The 21,343-nt window shown below is 47.2% G+C and overlaps 2 protein-coding genes and 1 pseudogene across 2 annotated transcripts; 1 reads left to right on the top strand and 2 right to left on the bottom strand.

The window, feature by feature from the left end:
• The first annotated feature begins 262 nt into the window (after nucleotides 1-262).
• Nucleotides 263-8,856, top strand: PDCD2 (programmed cell death 2). Its single transcript, XM_006876187.1, has 5 exons — nucleotides 263-779; nucleotides 2,038-2,169; nucleotides 4,632-4,735; nucleotides 7,642-7,755; nucleotides 8,698-8,856. Exons 1-5 carry the CDS (start codon nucleotides 263-265, stop codon nucleotides 8,854-8,856), a joined length of 1,026 nt encoding a protein of 341 aa, XP_006876249.1.
• Nucleotides 5,739-6,870, bottom strand: LOC102834416 (annotated as a pseudogene).
• Nucleotides 8,857-10,644: 1,788 nt separating the features above from the next.
• On the bottom strand, nucleotides 10,645-19,903 carry TBP (TATA box binding protein). Its single transcript, XM_006876179.1, has 7 exons — nucleotides 19,850-19,903; nucleotides 19,375-19,703; nucleotides 15,700-15,787; nucleotides 14,424-14,515; nucleotides 13,227-13,394; nucleotides 11,186-11,280; nucleotides 10,645-10,724 (listed from the first exon to the last, which is right to left on the bottom strand). The coding sequence occupies exons 1-7, from the start codon at nucleotides 19,901-19,903 to the stop codon at nucleotides 10,645-10,647; spliced, it is 906 nt and encodes a 301-aa protein (XP_006876241.1).
• Nucleotides 19,904-21,343: the final 1,440 nt, after the last annotated feature.

Genomic DNA, 21,343 nt, shown 5'->3' with positions numbered 1-21,343 from the left:
CCCACCCCCGCAACCCGATTGCGCACGCGCTCCAGCACCGACGGCGCAAGGCAGCGTCAAGGCGCGAGGGGCGGATCTTCTCCGGTGTGCTTCCTTTATTCCGCCTCCTCACTCTTATCTTCCAATCACCTTCCTGTCCGCGCTCTTGTTGACTTCCTGTCTGGGCTCGTGGACCGTTTCCGCTTTCCGTCTGGGCGGTGGACTAACCGAGCCCTTGTCAGGTTTCGAGTCTGTAGCACAGCGAGTCGGTGCCGGTAGCTGCATGGCCGCGCTGGTGGAGCTGGGCTTCGCGGAGAAGGCGCCGGCATGGCGTCTGCGCAGTGCGCTCTTTCCCAGCAAGGCGGGCGGCCGGCCAGCGTGGCTGGGCGAGGCGGGGCTGCCCGGGCCCGCGGCACTATCCTGTCCGCGCTGCGGCCGTTCGCCCGCCTTCCTGCTGCAGCTGTACGCGCCGCTGCCCGGCCGCGCCGACGCCTTCCACCGCGGCCTCTTCCTCTTCTGCTGCCGCCACCCGGCCTGCTGCGCCGGCTTGCGCGTTTTTAGGAACCAGCTACCCAGAGAAAATGACTTTTACTCCTCTGAGCCACCTTCGGAGGAGTCTCCGCCTGAGACAGGAAAATCTGTGTGTCTCCAGCTCAAGTCTGGTGCTCACCTGTGCCGGGTGTGCGGCTGCTTGGCCCCCAAGACCTGCTCCAGGTGCCACAGGGCACACTATTGCAGCAAAGAGCATCAGACCCTGGACTGGAAGTGGCACCGGCAGACGTGCGGGCTCCAGGATGCGCGTGAGTGTTACTACAAGAAAAAGTCTAGCACTTGGATCATTTTCATTACTGGCCACGTGAATGTTACTGCAGCTGCCCTGATTCCATGAAGTCGAGAAAAACCATGGTTTTCTTTTATATTTCCCTAACTTTGCTCTCATTTTTGATTTGTGCTCGACCCCTTGCGTCCCTAGGGGTTCCCCCAAGAACCAGCCTTTAAGAGGGTAGGGTATCTGATGGTAGTCTAGAGCATAATGAAACTCCGCTGTGTAGACATTAACGCAACACTCATTTTGTACTGTGTGAAAAAAGGAAGAGACCTTGCTTTTTTCATTGGTGTGTTTCTATGCAATGAAAATTACGAAGTGTAAAGACATTCAGAAAATGCAAGCATATATTTAAGGAAAACATCTACCCATTCCTCATTTCCCTCTGTGGCCAACTATTGGGTTCATTATTTCTTTGCTGCCTTACGACATTTTGTTTTTGGAGTACCCTTGTTTCTATAAAAGTTAGAGCTAGAGAACTGAGAGTTTCTACGGCATTGTTTACCCCAACTTGTTTATGCTGCTAGCCTTGACGTATCACATGTGTGTCAACCCTTAATCTAAAATGCAAAAACTAAATGTGTTCATTTATTAAGGAAAAACTGTTCAGATAAAGAATGAGAATTGTTTGGGAAAAAACCAAGCCCATTGCATATCAAGTCGTTTCTGACTCATAGCAACCCTGTGAGGTAGAACATAGGGTTGCTAAAACAATAAATCTTTACAGTAATAGCTTCATCTTTTTTCCACAGTGCGATTGGTGGGTTTGAACCATCATCCTTACAGTTAGCCCAATGCTTAACCCACAGCATCACCAGGGATCATTAATTTATTTAGGAGAACTGATAAGATGAGCACTGTGATGTGTTGTTAAGTGCTGGAGAGTCAATTCTGACTGACAGCAACCCTGTATAGGGTTTCCAAGGAGCAGCTAGTGGGTTTGAACTATGATCTTGTGGTTCAAACTGACCTTCCAGTTCAGCGCATTAACCCTCAGCGCCACACCAGGACTCCTGTATGTTGCTGTTAAGTACTGTCAAGTCAGTTCTTACTCACAGGACCCTGGGCATCGTTTCCAAGGAGCGGCTGGTGGGTTGAAACTGCAGCCTTGTAGTTAGCAGTCCGATGCTTCTTAGAGCACCACACCAGGACTGTGATGTGTCGAGAATAGGAAATGCGAATTTCCCTCAAAATGGAATGACTACTAGCGATGCTAATGACTTTTGTTGTAGGTGCTCTGGAGGACACAGTTCCAGATCACAGCTTCCTTTTCCCAGAATATGAGATTGTGATCGAAACAGAAGACGAGGCCCCTCATGAAGTTGTGGAAGATGAGGAGGATACGGACCACGTGGGGAGTGTTGGTAGGGCGTCAATCTCAGAACTTGTCTCAGTAATGCCTGAGGGGAAGCTCTGTGTGTCCAGAGAGGAGCAGGTGGTCAAGGTCTGTGTGGCCTCAGGCACAGCCCATGCCTGCCTCCATTCTTGGCATTGGTTAGGCATTCTGGCTGCCTGATGATTCTAAAGAGTGCCTACCACCCTAGGGTGATTGGTCCCTTTATTATCATTTGGCTATAAATTGAGCCATGAGGGTGAGTTGGTTACATTTGAACCCATGGTTGCTGCCACTGTGGGGGGTGTGTGTGTGTGTGGGGGGTGTTTGTCTTCCTCCTTTTTGCTAATCCTCCGATCCTCCGCTTTACCCAGCTTGCTGTCCTCCTCCAGGTACTGGTCCTTTCTGACAGCATGTCCATAGTATGAGAAACAAAGTCTCACCATCCTCACTTCTACGGAGCTTTCTGGCTGTACATCCAAGACATATTGGTTCTTCTGGCAGTCTCCACGATACTTTCAATATTCTTCCCCAGTACCATAATTCAAAGGCCTCAACTCTTCCCAGGCTTTCCTTGTTTATTGTCCAACTTTCACACGCTCATACTTGAGGCTGTTGCTTGGGTAAGATGCTCCTTAGTTCTCAGAGTAACATCTTTGTTCTTGAACACTTCAAGAGGTCTTTTGCAACAGATTTGCCAGATGCAGTACATCCTTGGATCTCTTCACTATTGCTTCCGTGAGCATTGATTGTGGGCCCAAGCAAAACAGAGTCTTTGACAACTTCAGTCGTTTTTCATTTTATCATGATGTTATTTTTTGGTCCAGTCATGGGGATTGTTTTTCTGTGCATTGAGGTGTTATCTATATTGTTTATCAAAGACGTTCAGTTGGTATTGTTCTTTCTCTCATGGTCTTGCTCTCCTGCCACAGCTCTTTGTTCCTGGGCTTTTAGTGCCCATCAAGCCTGTTCTTAAAGTGGGCACCAAGTTCATGTGGAATATACTTGAGCTCTTATGGAGTTGTTTTTTCATCAGCTTCAGCCTGAACTTGCATATGAGCAACTGATGGTCTGGTCCACACTGAAACCCTGGCTCTGTTTTATCTGATAGTAATGAGCTGCTCTGTCTGTCTCTTCCACAGATGTAGTCAGTTTGATTCCTGTGTTATAGTCAGCATTTATGGTGAAAAAGGTATTTGCATAAATCATTACTCCAGCATTGTTTGTATCAATCACCAAGGCCATATATTCCAACTACCTATCCTTCCTCAGTTTCCAGGTTTCATATTCCAGTTAGCAGTAATTATCAGTGCATCTTGATTGCATGTTTGATCCATTTCAGACTGACTAAGTTGGTGGAATTCTTCATTTTCATCATCTTTGGCTTTAGTGGTTGGTGTGTAAATTTGAACAATAATCACAATGTAGGCATATTGATACTATCCTATCACAGAACTGAGCTTGAAGGTAGATCTTTAAATGCTCTTTTTGATGATGAATGCAGCATCATTCTTCTTCAATTTGTCATTCCTAGCACAGTAAACCATAATGATTGTCTAATTCAGAATATCCAATACTAGCCCATTTCAGCACACTAATGCTTAGGAATTGATCTTTATGTGTTCCATTTTGTTTTTGACAACTTCCAGTTTTCCTAGGCCATACATTTTATCTTCCAATTTTTAATCGATGTTTGGAGTTGTTTATCATTTTGAGACATACGCCATCAGCAAATGAAGGTCCCGAAATCAGTTCTACTCTGGTAGCGTAGTAGTTACAAATCGGGCTGAGAACCGCAAGGTCAGCAGTTCAAAACTACCAGCTGTTCCACGGGAGAAAGATGAGGCTTTCTGCACCCATAAAGAATTACAGCCCCGGAAACCCTGTACAGGGTCGCTGTGAGTCGGAACCAGTTCAACAGCACGTAACAACAGCAGCTCAGAAGCGGTCCACTTCTTCCTGTCCTGTCTTCATCTGGAAACTCTGCTGAAACCTCTCTGTCATCGGTGCTCCCTGCAGAGTTTCCAGCATTACAACAGCAGCCATCCCACCACAGTAGGACAAACTGACAGATGAATGGTGGGGGAGATGTTAGGGGCAATAGGAGTGAAGGTCCGTTTGGGCAGAAAACTTTGACTGAAGTCTTGTCTGAAGCTTCCAGGGAGCAGCTCCAAGGAGCTGGGAATGGATTGTCACGGAGGCTCCTGGTGTTAGAACCAAAGCAGGGGAAGTCCATGGCCATCCTGCCGCTGTGCTGATTCCACAAACAGCATGTGGTTGTTGGTGTTCAGTGCCATCGAGTCGGTTCTGACCCATAACTACCCTTATAGGGTCTCCAAGTAGTGACTGGTGAGGTTGAACCGCTGACCATGCGGTTCAACCTCACTTTGTAGTCCAGCACATGAACCCACAGCACAACACTAGGACTGGGTCCCTTGTATATGTGGTCTGGGCACTAGGTCTGTTTTACAAAATAGTGTTGTGACGTTTCAGGTGACTCGCTTGAGGAAGAATTGGAATCCATGGCAAAGCACGAGTCCAGGGAAGATCAAATTTTCCAGAAATTTAAAATGCAAATCGCCCTTGAACCTGAGCAGGTAAGTTAGACTGCTCCCTCCTGCTTCCTTTGTCTTGCCATGGCCTTGTTATAGGTGTGGTAAAGCTGGTCTGGCCCTAGGAGCCTCAAGAGCCACATTTGCTGACGAGCATCTATATAGGAAGATGTTGGCAAGGCCAACACGCTGGATAGCTGTCGCGTCTAAAGGTCACACCACTCACCTTCTCGGCTTCAGTATTTTGAGGTTTACTACGCATTGAGCACCAGGAGCATGAAGACAAATGCTGTTTAGGGGCAAGTGCTTACATGACCAGCATGTCAACATCTCAACACAAAGACACTGGTTTTATGACTACAGGTCTGCAGCTAGAAGAACCAGGTGGCCTTCCCTCCCACTCAGCACTCTTTTTTTTTTTTTTTTTTTCCCATGCTTCCTGGCTGGTTTTTGCCAAACTTTATATTCAGTATTCTGTATTTGTTTGGTCTTAGTAGGGGGAAAGGGGAGGCTTTTGTAGAATCCCAAGGAAATGTCAGGCACTATACGGCAAGTATTATCCTTTTATTCTGGGTTTAAGCATCTGTCTCAAGTTTTGTTCACTGAGAACACTGAGATTTCAATTTGAAGACACCCTGAATCACCGTAAGAGTAGGAAACCCAGCCACCCTTCTATATAGACCAAATGCTTCATCTCTCCATATTAGATGGCTGGATGACGTTTGTGGAAGATCTTAGTATTGCCTCATTTATTGGAAAGAATTGAATAGGAAGTGGCCTTCAGGGACACTTAGGAGAATTACAACACTAGTAAACAAGTCAAGTCTTACACATTTAATATTTGCTTATTGAAAGCAGTGTCATCAAATCAAACAGGTTTTACTTTTTCCTCACAAGAAACATAAAAATTATGGAGGAGTATTGAACAGGAAATTTTGTTTTTTAAAGTAATGCAATTTTTCCTTTTATGAGTCCTTGGGTAGTAATGACAGAATAGGTTCCACTTTTTGTTTGTGTCTTTCAACAGGGATTTTGGTCCAAAATTTTTTTAGTATCTGCTTCTGCCTCCCCCTCTATCAGATTGGCTGCCTCCACAGCCACCGCCTGTTGGTGCGTCACAACATGGAGGAGGGTACCCCGTTTCCATAGAAGGGAAAAGCCCTCTTTCTTGTTTGCCAACCTGATCACGACCGATTGAGTAGAGATCACTTCGGCTGCTTGAGTAACATTCATGACTTCCACCATATCCGTCTCGTGAGCTGCTGTAATCATCATAATGACTGCTTCCACCATGAGATGGCAGGGCCCTCGTGTAGGTGGAGGACTACGTGAGTGACCATAGCTCTCAGAGCCTCCACCTGAATGGTCTGAATAGAGACCATAGCATCCCTATCACTATAGTCTCTGGATGGATAGTCATCACGTGAACTGGAATGACCATAATCACAATATGTATGTATAATCTCCTGGTGGTGGCACATAATCTCTTGTATCACGAGAACTTGGGTAATCTCTGCTTGAATCACTGTCTTTAGTGGAATTGCCATCATCTCTTGGGGACAGGTACACATCTCTATGAGAGGGCAGCGGTTCCCTTCTTGGCGGTCCTCCATAACTATCTCTTCCATGAGATACAGGGGCTCTGTCTCCCATTCCACTGCTACTGTGACTGGTTGTGAAAGGGCTGATCTTTTAGGAGGAGGACCACAACTTTGTGGTGGTGGTCGTCTTTTTATTGGAAGTGGTCCCCTGGAAGAACTCTTGTTAAAATTCACGGACTAGCCACCATCATCCATGTATCTCCCACATGAAGGGGGTACCCTGGTTCCTTCACTGCCTCCTCTTCCACTTCTAAGGCCTCTTGGTGGGCTTCTGCTTCTTGGAGGTGGTGGGGGTCCACGCCTGTCACTTTCTAATGTTGCTTTAGTGCCTTGTTCCACCTTGATAGCTTTCCCTTCCAAAGACTTGCCATTCACCTCTCTCACTTCATCTTCGGCATCTGCTGGGCTTTCAAAGGTGACAAAAGCAAATCCTCTTGATTCATTGGTTTTACTGTCTTTCATCAAGAGTACTTCAACAATTCGTACACATTTGCCAAATACTGCTTCCAGGGTTTTCTCGTTTGTGTCTTCATTGAGCCCTCCACCGAAGAGCTTTCCAGGGTGATCCGCTCCAACCATCTTTCCCAAGCACTGACTGTTGACATAGTGACAGCTGTTTCCAGCTCTTACTTGGGTCTCCAGATAATTTGTTTTGACTCAGCTCGAGGGCTGCATCAGGGCCACATCAGGGAAAGAAAGGAGGAAGCTTCTAGCACTAGTGCGCAAGGCCACTCATCGGTTTTTCATGCGCCTTCCAGTGTCATCTTTATCCACCGGGGTATTCTCTGTGATTCTGCCAGGATTGTGCCCCTTAGCTTCACGCACCCTATACTTCACGTCAGGAAAGAGAACACTGCATAATTCCCACACCCCAGTCACTGGATTCGGTGCACAGCAGGCCCAGGTCGAGGCCTGCACGCTGAGGCCTTTTCCTCAGTGGATGTGTTTTTGACATAGGGTAGCTTATTACCAAGTCTGCCTTTGATTGTATTTTTACCCAAACATCCAGTGTCTGCCTTTCTAGCCAAGACTCCTGTATGTGTGAGTGTGTGAAGGTAGTCCTGTGGTGGGGACAGAAGTGGGCCTGAGCAAACAGCTAGACCAGGCCCCTTCCCTAATGGTGGAGGAATCTGATTCTATTGAGTGGTATATACAGAGTCAGCTAGAACGCAGGTGTTACTTGTCCTGTGCGGGTTGGTGGGGCGGCCACATGAAGGGACCATTCTTAGGAGCTAGTGCCCTCCCTCATGAGTACCACCAGTGGCAAGTGCGCTGTGGGGTGGGAGCAGCCACAGTTCTAAGCAGTTTCAGGGAGATGGTGAAGCTGACCCAGATTCTGGTTGGTTTCAGATTATCAGATATGGCCGTGGCACTGCCCCCATCTGGATATCTGGTGAAAATGTCCCTCAAGAAGAGGATATTCCGAATTGTCCGTGTGGTTCCAAGAGAACTTTTGAATTCCAGGTATGTCCTTAAAGGTATATAGTCACCCTGGTTACCATTCTAGGCATCAAAACTTTACCAAGTTTGGGTCAGGTGTGCAAGACTCTTCCTAGGACCCTTCCCTGCTTCTCATCAGACTCGGAGATGAGCTCGTTAGCACAACAAAGGAATCCATTTCCAGACGGGATCACACCCACATCTGTAGGCAGTAGGGTCGCAACACATGCTTCCTGGGAGACACAATTTAATCCGTAAGTAGATTATTTTCCACTTTGAGTTTTGTGTTGATACCATGTGCTTCCATTAATGGAAGGCATGTTGAATCAAGGAGTAGTTCTGAAATTTTGTTGTGAAGTATTGAGGGTTTTTAGTAACACATATTATGTGGCACACATGTACGCCTCTGAACTCTGCTCCACTGTCTAGATCTCAATCTAAAACCAAATCCACTGTCGCTGCGTTGGTTCCAACTCACAGTGACCCTATACAGGGTTTCACAGACTAGGGATTCACCAGCGTCCACTGGGTTGGGTGGAAATACCCTTGATTTGTGCGTTCCTGGACTGGGCTACAAGATAGTGTTGTTCATTTGTGTCTTTGGGTGAAAAAGGAATTGGGAAGACTCTCCAAAACTCAGCTCTTTTCTGATGTCACAGAGTTTTCCTCCTTCCGACTAAATTACCAGCCTACGAGGCTCTCAGACCTGCCCCCAGCTCAGCATTCTTCAAACAAAGTAACAAGAGTAGGCTATTCAGGTCTTAGTGACAGGTAAAAGTTTCCCAGATAGAAGTTGGAGTTATCAGTGAGCCTAAGTGGCTTGGCCTTGGAACCTCTTTCTCAGATGGAAAAGGGAGAGGCCAGCCAGATGCAGGAAGGAGGGACCTAGAGAAGGTGGATGATACGGGGGGTGGTTCTGCCTCCAGCACGGTGGCACCTGGCCTGACCTTCACATCCTCTCCCCAGGTCATGCCACATCTGCTCAACCTCCTCAAGGCCGACAGTCTGGGCAGGAGCGTCGACTGGGGCGTCCTGGGCGTCTTCACCTGTGCAGATAGCTGTGCTCTGGGCAGTGGCTACACGGAAGAGTTTGTGTGGAAGCAGGACGTGACGGACACAGCCTAGGATGCTGTTCCGACCCAGGAGCAGGGAAAACCGCTCACTCCTGAGGTTCACTTTGGGTGTTTCCCAAGGAGGCCATCCTGCCAGAGGCACAGGAACATGTCTGAACATGAGACCGTAATGCCCAGTCTGCCCACACTCAGGATGCTGCTCAACCTCAACAGCGCAGACAACACTGCTCAGGATTCTTTACGTATTTACACATTACTAAGTGCTATTGAGTCCGTTCCAACCCATGGCGACCCTGTATAGGATTTCTGAGCAGCGGCTGGTGGGTTTGATCCCGACCTTGCAGTCCAGCAATACCATACCAGTGCTTCCTTTACTATACATGTACATGTACAGAAATAAATCTGAAAAGATGGCCTATCTATGAGTTTGGAATCAGATGAAAGAAATCTGAGAAAATACCGCCGTATCTGTGAATTTGGGATCAGATGAAATGGCTTTATGTGTGAATTTTTATAATTATATACATACTTTTGTCAAATTATTCTAAGCGGTTTTCCCCCCAAAATTTGCAAGGTTAACATTAAAATTTTTAGATAAACACATCCAGTCTGATGCCAACTGACACCCGAGCCTGGTGGTATTTATGACGCTGGTCCCGGAGCCTGTGAGACAGGAAGGACTGGGGACACGGATCAGAGAGCTTCGGTTCTGAAGCAGCAGGACCAAGAAACGCATCGATTTGAGGTTAGAAATCCTTAATTTGAAAATGCTCCACCTCAGCTGACCTAGGTCAGTGCAGGAGGGGCAGTCCTTGTCTCCAGCCAGCACAGAGCTAAGGAGCCATGGGCCTGGAAGCTGCCAACCTGCAAGGGAGGCAGCCATCCTCAAGGGTGGACCGTGCTCTGCTCAACATTCTCCTTAAGGTTCCAAAGTCCATGGTTTACAAGCACGCAGAGGTCAGGCCTTTAGTCACTTCATTTTCCATCAGCAGTGCCCATCCGGCTCAGGCACATAAGACGTTGTCGCTGCTTGGAAACTGCGGTTCTGACAAACTGACTGGCCTATGTCCCCTAAACCACATTCCCACATATCAAATTCCCATGGGCCCTCATGTCACCTTGTGGGATGAGGGGGTACACCTAGTGTGTGCAGTTTGCAGGTGCTGACATGCACATCCGGTGTGGCTACACAGCACCGCACGGAAATGGTGGTGTGCATTCCCAAGTGGAGATGCTACTGAGCGACTTTTCAGACTTTATTTGGGGGGGTCTAGCAGTGCCAACAGTGCTGGCGGGTGACTTGAGGACATGACATGCCACTACTTCTTGGCCCGTTTTTCCTTTTCTGTTGTGACCACCACAAAAGGTGGATTAAGCAATCAACAAGTGGAACCAGTGTGGTTTCAGGCAGGACGTCTATAATGCCATTGTAGGGTACGAGTCTCGGCTGCCATCTACCACACAAGCTGACACGTTTGTGAACAGCGTTTATTGGAGGGCGCTCTCGAGTCGGGCAGCTTTACAACTGCAAATCTCGAGAGGCGGAATGTGTCTGGCACAAAACCACCCTGGATTACAAACTAGAGAAACAACAGTTTAAAAAAAGATCTTTACTTCCCTGGTACAAATACAAAAACTAGTTTATGGGAAAAAAAAGTAAAAGTCCAACCCATCGTAGAGGTGGCTAACACTGGACATGTCCCTTTCACCGGCTCATCGACAACAAACGGCAGCCTGGTGGCAGTGGATCCAGGAGATGCTGCACCCACAGTACACTGGCAGGAGCCAGGAGCAGACGCCTAGCTTGGAGACAAATAGGGCGCAGGTATGCGTCGAGTCATTACGTTGTCTTCCGGAACCCTTTCAGAATTGGATAGATGTTCTCAAATGCCTCATAAATCTCTGCTCTGACTTTAGCACCTAGGAGACAAGGTGAAGTGGAGACCAGTGTGAAGAGGGTACAGTTGTTACATGACACCCATAAATCAGAGGCTTTTGAAATGAACAGTGGCATCCCGGGTAGGAACTCTTTTCTTGTTTTTAAAACGAGATTTTCCTAGTGACTTTTCAATTACAGAGCAGCAGGTGTCTGGCACCTCGTCTCCTGTGTCACCACACTCGGAAGGGGTCAGCCGCTCCACACCCTCACCGGCTCCAAGGACCACTCGCTGGCCCAGTGTCAGATGAGGACCATGGCTTGGGGGGGTGACCCACCTCTGTGGGTTTGTTTCCCTTCAGTGTGAGGGTGGGTGGGAGCAGGAGGAAAGAGGGACAAACATCCGTTCAAGTTGCAAGCCAGCGTACCCCACACTGTGAACATCTTCAGTAAACAAAACTCCACCCCTGAAACTATTCAAGCACAATGTCTTCTCTCAACTTACCTGTTAATACAACTTTTCCAGAAACAAAAATAAGAAGAACAATCCTGGGCTTGATCATTCTGTAGATTAAACCCGGAAACAACTCTGGCTCGTAGCTACAAGGAAAATGGCAAGAGCGTTGTAAGAATTAAAAGTGGCTCGTCGTTTGGGTAAAGTGAAGCCCAATGCTGGCCCCAGCACAACTGACAAGCCTGCTTGTTGCCTTCCCTCTTGTGCTTTTCCCCCATTTCCGCTGAATCTGCATCCTAAGAGGAATTCTGTTTCCCCTGCTCACAGATTCCTAAGATCTGAGGCGTCGGTCTGCTCCTCATTTCCGTCCCACTCCTTAAACAAGATCTTTTAGCCATTAACACTGGCAGTTAGCCAAAGGGACACACAGATACTGGCTTGCGCTTGAGGCCCCGAGTGGTTGGTGGCAGTTCAGGACAGGTGCTGGATGGACACCTGGCACAGAAATGAGGCTTTCTAGGTGAATGGACACAGCACACAGACCTGTGCCTGAAGATACATCTAGAGGCTGGAGAAGCAGTGTAGCGGGCACAGAATGAGAGTGTAGGGGAGACAGGGCATTTGGCTTTTCAATCCTCAACAAGTAGCAGAAAAACTAGGTGGAGAGAGTTTTCCTATCTGTGTTCATACTCTGCAGGTAAGTCTGATAGGAGGGGACAAAGATTCAGACAAGGAAAATACAAGAGAGATTGTAGGTTCAATTCATTCGTTCAAAACCTATTTATTGACACTAAACAATATAGGCAGTCTGTCTGATTACTCCAAGAACAAGCAAGTTGCTTGCCCAGGAGACATCATCAAGGCAAACCCCCTTCTAAGACTAAGACTCAGTGGGAATATATGCTCTGACTGGTGACCATGTTTGTCACCGATAAAGGGGAAGTGAGGGAAAAACAGCAATGAAGCTGTGAGCTAAGCCCTACAACATTCAGTAGATTCCTGAGAACCCAGGTGGAGACCTGGTTGGCCAGCAGTGTGGCAAGACCTGGGGACCCTTGGGCCCAGAGTCAGTGACGTAGCCACAGAGGACTAGAGTGGAGAGTGAAGCGTCCAGCTGATAAGAAGAGAGGGCATATGCATAAGAACATCCACACTTGCAGATAATACCCACTTAACCTGACTTCAATGACTGGATGATCAGAGCTCAACTAGAAGAAGAAAGAAGAGGAAAAAAAGAGTAATCTGATACAATTTGATGAACTTGACCAACACCTATGGATGCAGTAGCTCAAAAGAGGGAACAAATCCTACAGCAAGAATCATTCCCACCCTCTCCATACACAGAGTAGACAGGGATGGGCAACTTGGACATTGGCTACCCAAAATGGGGGGCGGGGGGCTACAAAGGCAAGAAGTGATTGGCTTACAAGCTTTCAAGAGGGAACCTAGAGCCAGAGGGCATAAAGGAAGGTAGAATCTCCACTGAGTAGTATCCAATCTGTCTGGGTGGAGCTGATGAAAGGAGTTGCAGAGAGGACTCTTGTGGTACAATAGTGAATAATGGTTTCCAGGACTGACTGTGAGGGTTGGAAATGTAAAGGTAGATGTTTTATTGCAAAAGGAGGGGAGTGATTGACTTTGCAGTCTAGGAGCGGAGGCCCCTGGGACCATCAGGGGAGAATGAGTGTGGGACCCTACCCAGAGAAGCAGTGATGCCTGAGATGGAGGCAGAGACGATGACGTGGAGAGATGAAGCAGCTGGGGACTTTAGACCCAGAGAGGGAGAGGGGCTGTGGGCTGACGATCAGGGGGCAGTCTTGCAGGGTATACCCTTTGGTTGGCTGATGATGCATGGAGGGGATTGTAACCATGGCAATGAAATGATAGACAATAGGATGAATGTAAAGATAATGTTCTCCCATGTAAACTACCACATAATTCACAATAAAACATTAAAAAAACACAAAAAACCTATTTACTGAGCAACCCCGTTAGCAGCTTTCTGTCCCGTTGCCTCCCTTCAGTGGCATGAAAGCTGCTAATGGGGTTAAAGATCTAAGTCCATGCAAGCTTTGCCCTGCCCAGCACATACCTGCTGAACTGTTGATGGGTGAGCACAAGGCCCTCTAGGCGGATGGGAAACTTCACGTCACAGCTCCCCACCATATTCTGAATCTTGAAATCCAAGAATTTGGCTGGAAAGCCCAGCTTCTGCACAACTCTGGCATACTTTCTTGCTGCTAGCCTGGACTGCTCTTCACTAAGGAGGAAAAATGTGAGACATTTATTCTCAAAGCCAGACAAAGTAATGATTTAGATGAGTCACTTAGAAAAAAAAAACCCAAGTTAAGAAAAACCATGTACACTGGTCATTCTTCTTCCAATAGGAGAACTAGTTGACAGACACGACACGGCAAGCCAGTCTTACGAGGTATTCCCACATCCCTGGCCCCTTTCCGTAGATGAAGACTAAGAGCTTCGTTGTGAGGAAGGCATTCACACTCTTACATTGATCCCCTCTGTATTCTGCTGATAAAATGACTTGGCAACATGGAGCTTGTGAGAAACAGAAGAGCTGCAACAATGCCACCCGGGCAGACGTGAGGCCGGTCCCCCTCTCCCCTTTGGGGAGAATCGCAGTACTCCCAGACACATAATTCAGTCTGCAAACACTCTGGGACAAAAGACTAGACACCACACAGAAACTAGCATACCAGTGTACCGCTAGGTCTGTCCCTGAGAAAACGAGCAGACTGGTCACTGTGCTGGGGCCACACTTCAGAGGCACCCAGTCTCCACGGACATCCTGACCTCCTTTTACAAGCACACTTAACCTGAGCTGCTTTGGTCTCAGACTGTATGACCCAGATGTTACTCACCCCCATTGTCACTTATCAAACCTGGGGCCCTGCCGGCTGTGCTGCCACAAACAGATATTTTTAGAGGGGCGCACTGTTCAACCCTGTGTGACCCCAACATCCAAGACTGGTCAATAGCTGGGGCCAGCAGTAGTCACAGGGACATGGACCGGGATGCCCCCATGGTTCTGATGTCTAGTGATTCTTGATCTGTTTCTTTCCAACTGAGGATGAACTTGTGTTTACGGTTTTTTCCATTAAGAAATCTTGATTTGTATTTTCAATGGCAAATTACATCAGACATGCACAAGATGCAACCCAACAGAGCGGATTAGCAAGCACCACCCCCAAGTGTACACCCAACGTGAGCTGCCGTTCTAATAGGAAAGCAGCAGTAACTGGGCTAGCCATGGGCAGCCCCTGGAACCTACCTTTTGGCGCCGGTGCACACCATCTTTCCAGAACTGAAGATCAGAGCTGTGGTCCGGGGTTCTCTAATTCTCATGATCACAGCAGCAAACCGCTACAATGGTCACAGAACAAAATTCGCGAGGTTTGTCAGAACTGGACGGTGAAAGAGTGCCACAAGTGGTGAGCTGGGCCAGTCCGTGGATGACTGTCCACCAGGTGGCCATGCTGCCCTCACACCAGCTCCGTTGCCTGCCCCCACCTTACGTTCCGCTGCTGCTCTAACATGTAAAACACTGGTAAACTCTTGTTTTATAAATGTGAACTTCTGCGCAAATACACCGGCCTCAAGAAGGAACAAGCAGCAGGCTCTTAGGGGGCTCCTCCCATTTGCTCAACTTCCAGAGCCAGAACCCACTAACACGCACTGTTTTTATCTTTAGTTCCTACTTTTGATTTTTTTAACATGTTGGCTCTTCAACAGACTGTTTTTCTTGCTAAAATTGAACCTCAAGGAGAACATTTTTTCACTGTAGATTACTAAGTTACATAAAAAGTGACATTACTTTCAAATAACTTACTTAACTGCTTAAGAAAAAAGCCATGAAGTACTCCTAATCAACAAGACTACTCAACAAATTTACCATTTTACTTCAGAAATTAGTCTATATCTTTTCTCTGATTTTACTACCACATAAAATGCTAGCATGGTATTCCAGGTTATGGAAAGGTCAGGAGAACCCTTGGAATTCCCTGACGGGGTTTTATTGGTCCAATAACTATTAGCACTTCATTAAAAACTGTAACACATAAAACTGTATGTTCCCAAGTCTTCCCTTACAGGTAGCCCCTTTACATGGTCTCCCACATTGGAGTGTGAACAGCATGCTGGGAAAGCATGCTCTGCCAGTCCCCTCCCAGGAGCTCCCTGTGGCTCTGTCTGTGGAGGCCCCAGCACATGCTCTGGTTCTACAGCAGCGTCGCTCACTGTACTGTGCGTGTTGTGACACACATTTTCGCTGCCGGGGGAGCCTGCAGTCAGAGGCCCGTGGCACAGATTTCCCTAATCCCCTCCTTATCAGAAATTGTAATGAGCTGCTTGTGCTCACTGTCTAACTAACCATCAACTCCTGGCCACTCTGGTCTCATCCATCAGAACATCACTCTGCATCCTGCTCCAACAGACAGACAGACAGACAGCTCACTCTGCTGGTGTCAAGAGCCTCAACACACTCCTGGTCCTTTTAGATACTTTTCTGCTTTGTCATTTCCTGTGAGACACGTGACAGCAGTTCTCACCTTGGGGTTATACTCAGCATTTCGGGCACGAAGTGCAATGGTCTTTAGGTCAAGTTTACAACCAAGGTTCACTGTGGAGACGATATTTCTGCAAGAAATTTGAAAAGAAAGAATCCATTAAATTATTAAACTTCCCGGTCTGCATGTTGAGTGAGTATCCAGGGCCTGACTCCTGCCCTGGGTTTGGTCACAGGGCTGCTGGACCAGTGTCCACTGGGACATTTCACACACACACACACTGCGTCACTCACTGCCTGTAACAACTGCAAAGTGGAGTGTCTCTGTTCCCACCTCTCAGTCCATGTGGGCCCAGGACCAAGTCATTAAGGAGACCACCTCTGACACCACCACATAGTAACTCCCCACCAATCCTCAACAAGATGAACTGATACAGGGGACGCAACGATGGAATCAAATCAGCAACGACTGTGGCACAGGGCTGACAGCAACAAGCAGGGAAGCAGACGTCACCACTGAAGTAACTTTCTGAATCTCTGATTCAGGAACAGACTGCAAAAATCACTTCATTAGAGTTTTTTCACAGGAATTTAAACACAGGCTGGCTTTCCACAGCTCCCCCTGTCAGAACACGTGCCTGAGTATGTCAATAGCTCATTTTTTTCATTTCTATGTCATCTTTTGTGTACACACCTGCCTTTGTCTATTTGGGGGAATAAACATCACAAAACGCAGCTGTTGGTGACTCTAGACACAGCGGCCTAACGTTTCACTGCTATGACTTGTCTCACCCTCATCACTAAAGTCAGTCCTGTGTCATGCTTTCTGGTACATCTAAGAACTGTCAGACACCTTCCTCTTGCTGCCATCCTAAGAGGAAAATTCCTAACTCGCTCTACGACAGCTAAGAGACATCTCGTATGCCTTCCTGAGAGGTGTTCCACTCTGGGTATCACAGTGAGAAGCTGAAGATTACAGACACTCAGAGGGGTCAGTCTGTCATCAGCCAAAACCAGATGAGGGCCAGACTGTGGAGCAGCCCATCAACTGCTCATATGCAAATTCGGGCTGAAGCTAAAAAAAATGAAAACAAGGCCACAAGAGCCAAAATATACCCTTGAACACACCCCTCCTGAATTTAGAAATGATCTCAAGAACAGATTTGAGGCATTAGACATGAATGGCTGAACACCGGAAGAGTTGTGGATGCCATCAAAAACATCATACAAGAAGAAAGCAAAAGGTCATTAAGGAGACAAGGAAGAAAAGACCAAAATAGATGTTAGATTCTGAAACTTGCTCTCCAGCGTAGAGATGCTACAGCAAATGAAATAAATGAGGTAAAAGATCTGAAAATAAAAATTTCAAAGGGCAGCTCAAGAAGACAAAAATCAGGTATTACAATGAAATGTGCAAAGACCTGGAGTTAGAAAACCAAAAGGGAAGAACACACTTAGCATTACTCCAGCTGAAAGGACAGAAAAATTCAAGCTTCAACTTGCAATATTGAAGGAGTCTTTGAAATAAATATTGAATGATGCAGAAAGCATCAAAAGAAGATGTAAGGAATACAGAATCAATGTACCAAAAAGAATCCAGCCATTTCAAGAGGTAGCATATGATCAAGAGCCAATGGTTCTAAAAGAAGGAGTTCACGGTGCACTGAAGGCACTGGCAAAAAACAAGTCTCCATGAATTGATGGACTACAAATTGAAATCTTTCAACAAACTAATGCAGCATTGGAGGTACCCACTCATCTATGCCAAGAAATTTCCAACCGATTGGAAGTGATCCATACTTGTGCCCATTCCAAAGAGAGGTGAGCCAACAGAATGCGGAAATCGTCAGACAATATCAATACCTCATGCAAGTAAAATTTTGCTAAAGAGAAGTCAAAAATGGTTGCAACAGTACATTCACAGGCAACTGCCAAAGAATCAAGCTGGATTTAGATGAGGACAAGGAAAAAGGGATTATCATGCTGACATCAGATGGATCTTGACTGAAAACAGAGAATACCAGAAAGATGTTTACCTGTGCTTTATTGACTATGCAAAGGCTTTTGACTGTGTGGATCATGACAAACCACAAATAACATTTTGAAAAATGGGTATTCCAGAACACTTCATTGTACTCATGAGGAACCTGTACATAGACCAAGACGTAGTCGTTTGATCAGAACAAGGGGACACTGAATCAGGAAAGGTGTACACTAGGACTATATTCTTTCCCCACACGTATTCCATTTGTATGCTGAGAAAATAAACGAAGAAACTGGATTATCTGAAGAACAATGTGACATCAGGATTAGAGGAAGACTCATTAGCAACCTGCAATATGCAGATGATACAACCTTCTTTGCTGAAAATGGAGAATTACAATACTTACTGATGAAGACCAAAGACCACACCTTCAATATGGGTTGCACCTCGGTGTAAAGAAAACAAAAATAACTCACCCCTGGATCAACAGATGATAATAAATGGAGACACGACTGAAGTTGTCAAAGACTTCATTTTGCTTGGGTCCACTATCAATTGTCACAGAAGTTGCAATCAAGAAATCAAACGACAGATCTGCACAAGCCCTCTTCAAAGTGTTCACAAGCAAAGATGCCCATCTGTGGTTTCAGGTACGACTGATCCATGCCATGGGACTTTCAAATACCTTATTTGCATGTGAAAATTGGGACACTGAGTAAGGAAGATGATAGAAGAATTAACACATCTGAGTTATAGCTGGAGAAGAATATTAAAAGTACCAAGGGCTGCTAGAACAAGCAAATCTGTGTTGGAAGAAACCAAGATTTTCTCTCTCATACGTCAGACATATTATCAGGAGGGAGCAGTTCCCTGAGAAGGACATCATGCTTGGTAAAGTGGAGGGTCAGCAAAAAAAAGGAAGACCTCCCAACAAGATGGTCCGGCACAGTGGCAGCAGCAATGGGCTCAAGCAAAGACTGTGAGGACGGTGAAGAACTGGGTCCCTATGAGTCAGAATCGACTGGATGGCACGGAGCCACAGCACCATCCCTTTACCCAAGGGCCTGTGATGAGGCAGAGCAGTGGGATCCACGCCAAGAACCCTGGGTACAGAGCAACGAAGGCAGCAGGACATGGTCGTGTGAGACAGCGTTTCCAAGCCAAGCCCACAGGCATCACTGACAGACTCTCTCACAGGACCTGGTCTGCTGCTTCCTTCAAGTGCTTTACATACGACACCTGTCACTCAGGCAGAAAAGCCCACTGAGCACAAGAAGACAGCCTCCCCCAGATGACACGGCTCCTTCCACACAGCCCTCCCTCCAGCCCTAGCCCTCACAGAGCACGAAAGGACTGGCATGAAGGACTCTGACGCTATAATTCAGTTTCTCTTCCCAAGAACAGAAGCTACCACAACAGTCCCAGGAAATGGCGTGCCAACTGGAGAGCCACATTCGGATTTGGCTGCAGATCTCACGGCCCAGTCCCAGGAACGCAAGCCCTCAGTGCTCGGACACACAGCTCTGGGTCTTTTGCTGCGACTTTGATCAGACTCACTCCTGCCTACCTTCCTCAGAGGAGAGGAGCAAACTTCCATGTGCTGAGGCCCTAAGGTGGCCCTCTAACATGCCCCATGCCCATTGGCCGTCACCCCTATAACATGAGGACCGTGCCTTGAGCACGGCAGCCTGTCTGAAGACAACTGTACCACAGGAAGACGCCAAAAGGACTCACTGAAGTTGAGGCACAATCCCAGAGCTCTCGGAAGCCGGCGTGGCAGGAGTAATGGGGGTCATGGGCGTCATGGGGGACGGGTAGACGGGGGTGGTGCCTGGCAGAGGCGCCGTGGTCAGAGTCTGTGAGTGGAAGAGCTGTGGTGTTTGCCCCGTGGTCCCTGGGGGCGCCTGCTGAGCTGTGGACTGTTGAGCGGCTGCCGTCTGCTGTTGCTGCCGCTGCTCTTCCAAAATGGACAGGCTGTTGGTGCTCTGGATGGGCTGTGGGGTCAGGCCGGTGCCGAATGGCATCATGGGGCTAAAGATCGGGATCCCAGGAGTCATGGCGCTCTACAGAAAGCGAGAAAAGGGGGGGTCAGGCTGGCTGGTGTATGGCGGCTCTGAGGCTTGCCCTGGTGGAACCTGTAGAACCAGTGGGCGGTCAGCAGAGGAGAGAGTGAAGGAGGGGCCCTGACCCTCTCCGCCTGCCGTGTTACCTGTGGGGAGGCCAGCCCCTGGGCAAACGTCTGGAGGCTGTTGTTCTGATCCATGGTGCTCACAGCTGTGTGGAGCTGTCCTCGGCACTCAGTCTTCTCCAGAAAGCATCACAGCCAGTCTTCTAGCAACTTCCTGCACTCTGGGTTCTCTTCGCACACAACAAGACGCTGCTGCTCTGAACAAAGTGTCAGGTTTAGGGTAAGCTGTACAGCCCTACACACCAGGTACATGGTTGTAAAGCAAATAACAGAAAAACCTACCAGCCAATAAACTGATCTGATAAACATTTCTTTTGGCCTTATAATCTTGGAGCCTAATCTTTCCACATTTCCTGGAGCTATAAAATTACCAGCTATACAAAGCACTTAAGTGGATTGGCACAGTGGCAGCAGCAATGGGCTCAAGCTTAACTACAATTGTGAGGATGGCGCAGGACTGGGCAATGTTCCACTCTGTTGTGCAGAGGGTGGGTATGAGTCTGAACCAACGCCACAGCACCTAACGACAACATACAAAGCAAAGGTTACATACCAATCTTTACTGAATTGTTACATGTTCCAGTAAATACTCCAGTATTGTACAAAATTAAGGTGTCAAAATGAACATTAAAAACTTTTACAGTAGGCAGAGAAAACAAATTCCTAAGAAAGGTGTAATATTGATCCAGAAACATTTATTAAGCATGGTACACACAGAACTGTTAATCCAAACTTCCACTCAATTGTTTATCTTCCACAAAGCCTTGGGTAGAAGGTTTCATCAACACTGAATTGGATTGGCTACACTTCAGTGTAGCTCTTACTTTAATAAAAGAATTTGACGGAAGCTTTATAGACACAGAGATATACAAGAGGGCTTCAAACAGTTCATGGGGAAATTCCATGATCTTTTTTATTATACCTTTCCAAGAAGCTTTTGAAGTTCCCTTGTATGAAGCTTGTTTTTGTTCTTGTTAGGTGCCATCAGGGCGACCCTATGCACAACAGAATGAAACCCTGCCGGGTCCTGGGCCTACCTCACAATGGTTGCCACGCTTGAGCCCATTGATGCTACCACTGTGCCAATCCATCTCGAGGGGGGTCTTCCTCTTTTTCACCAGCCCTTCACTTTACCAAATAGGATATCCTTCTCCAGGAACTGGTTCCTCCAGACAGTATGTCCAAAATATGAGAGACAAAGTCTGGCCATCCTGGCTTCCAAGGAGAATTCTGGCTGCACTTTTTTCCAACACTGGTCTGTTTGTTCTAGCAGCCCATGGTACTTTCAATCTTCTCCTCCCACACCATAACTCAAATGTATCAATTCTTCCACAGTCTTCCTTAGTCACTGTCCAACTTTCACATGCACATTAGGTTACTGAAAATACCATGCCTTGGGTCAGGCACACCTTAGTCCTCAAATTGCCATTTTGCTCTTCAACACTTTAAAGAGGTCCTGTGCAGCACATTTGCCTAATGCAATACATCATTTGATTTCTTGACTGCTGCTTCCAT

This window comes from Chrysochloris asiatica, unplaced genomic scaffold, assembly GCF_000296735.1.
Source record: "Chrysochloris asiatica unplaced genomic scaffold, ChrAsi1.0 scaffold00361, whole genome shotgun sequence".
Lineage (NCBI taxonomy): Eukaryota > Metazoa > Chordata > Mammalia > Afrosoricida > Chrysochloridae > Chrysochloris > Chrysochloris asiatica.
Note: the sequence above shows the minus strand (reverse complement) of the source record. Positions and strands in the feature narration are given on the sequence as shown.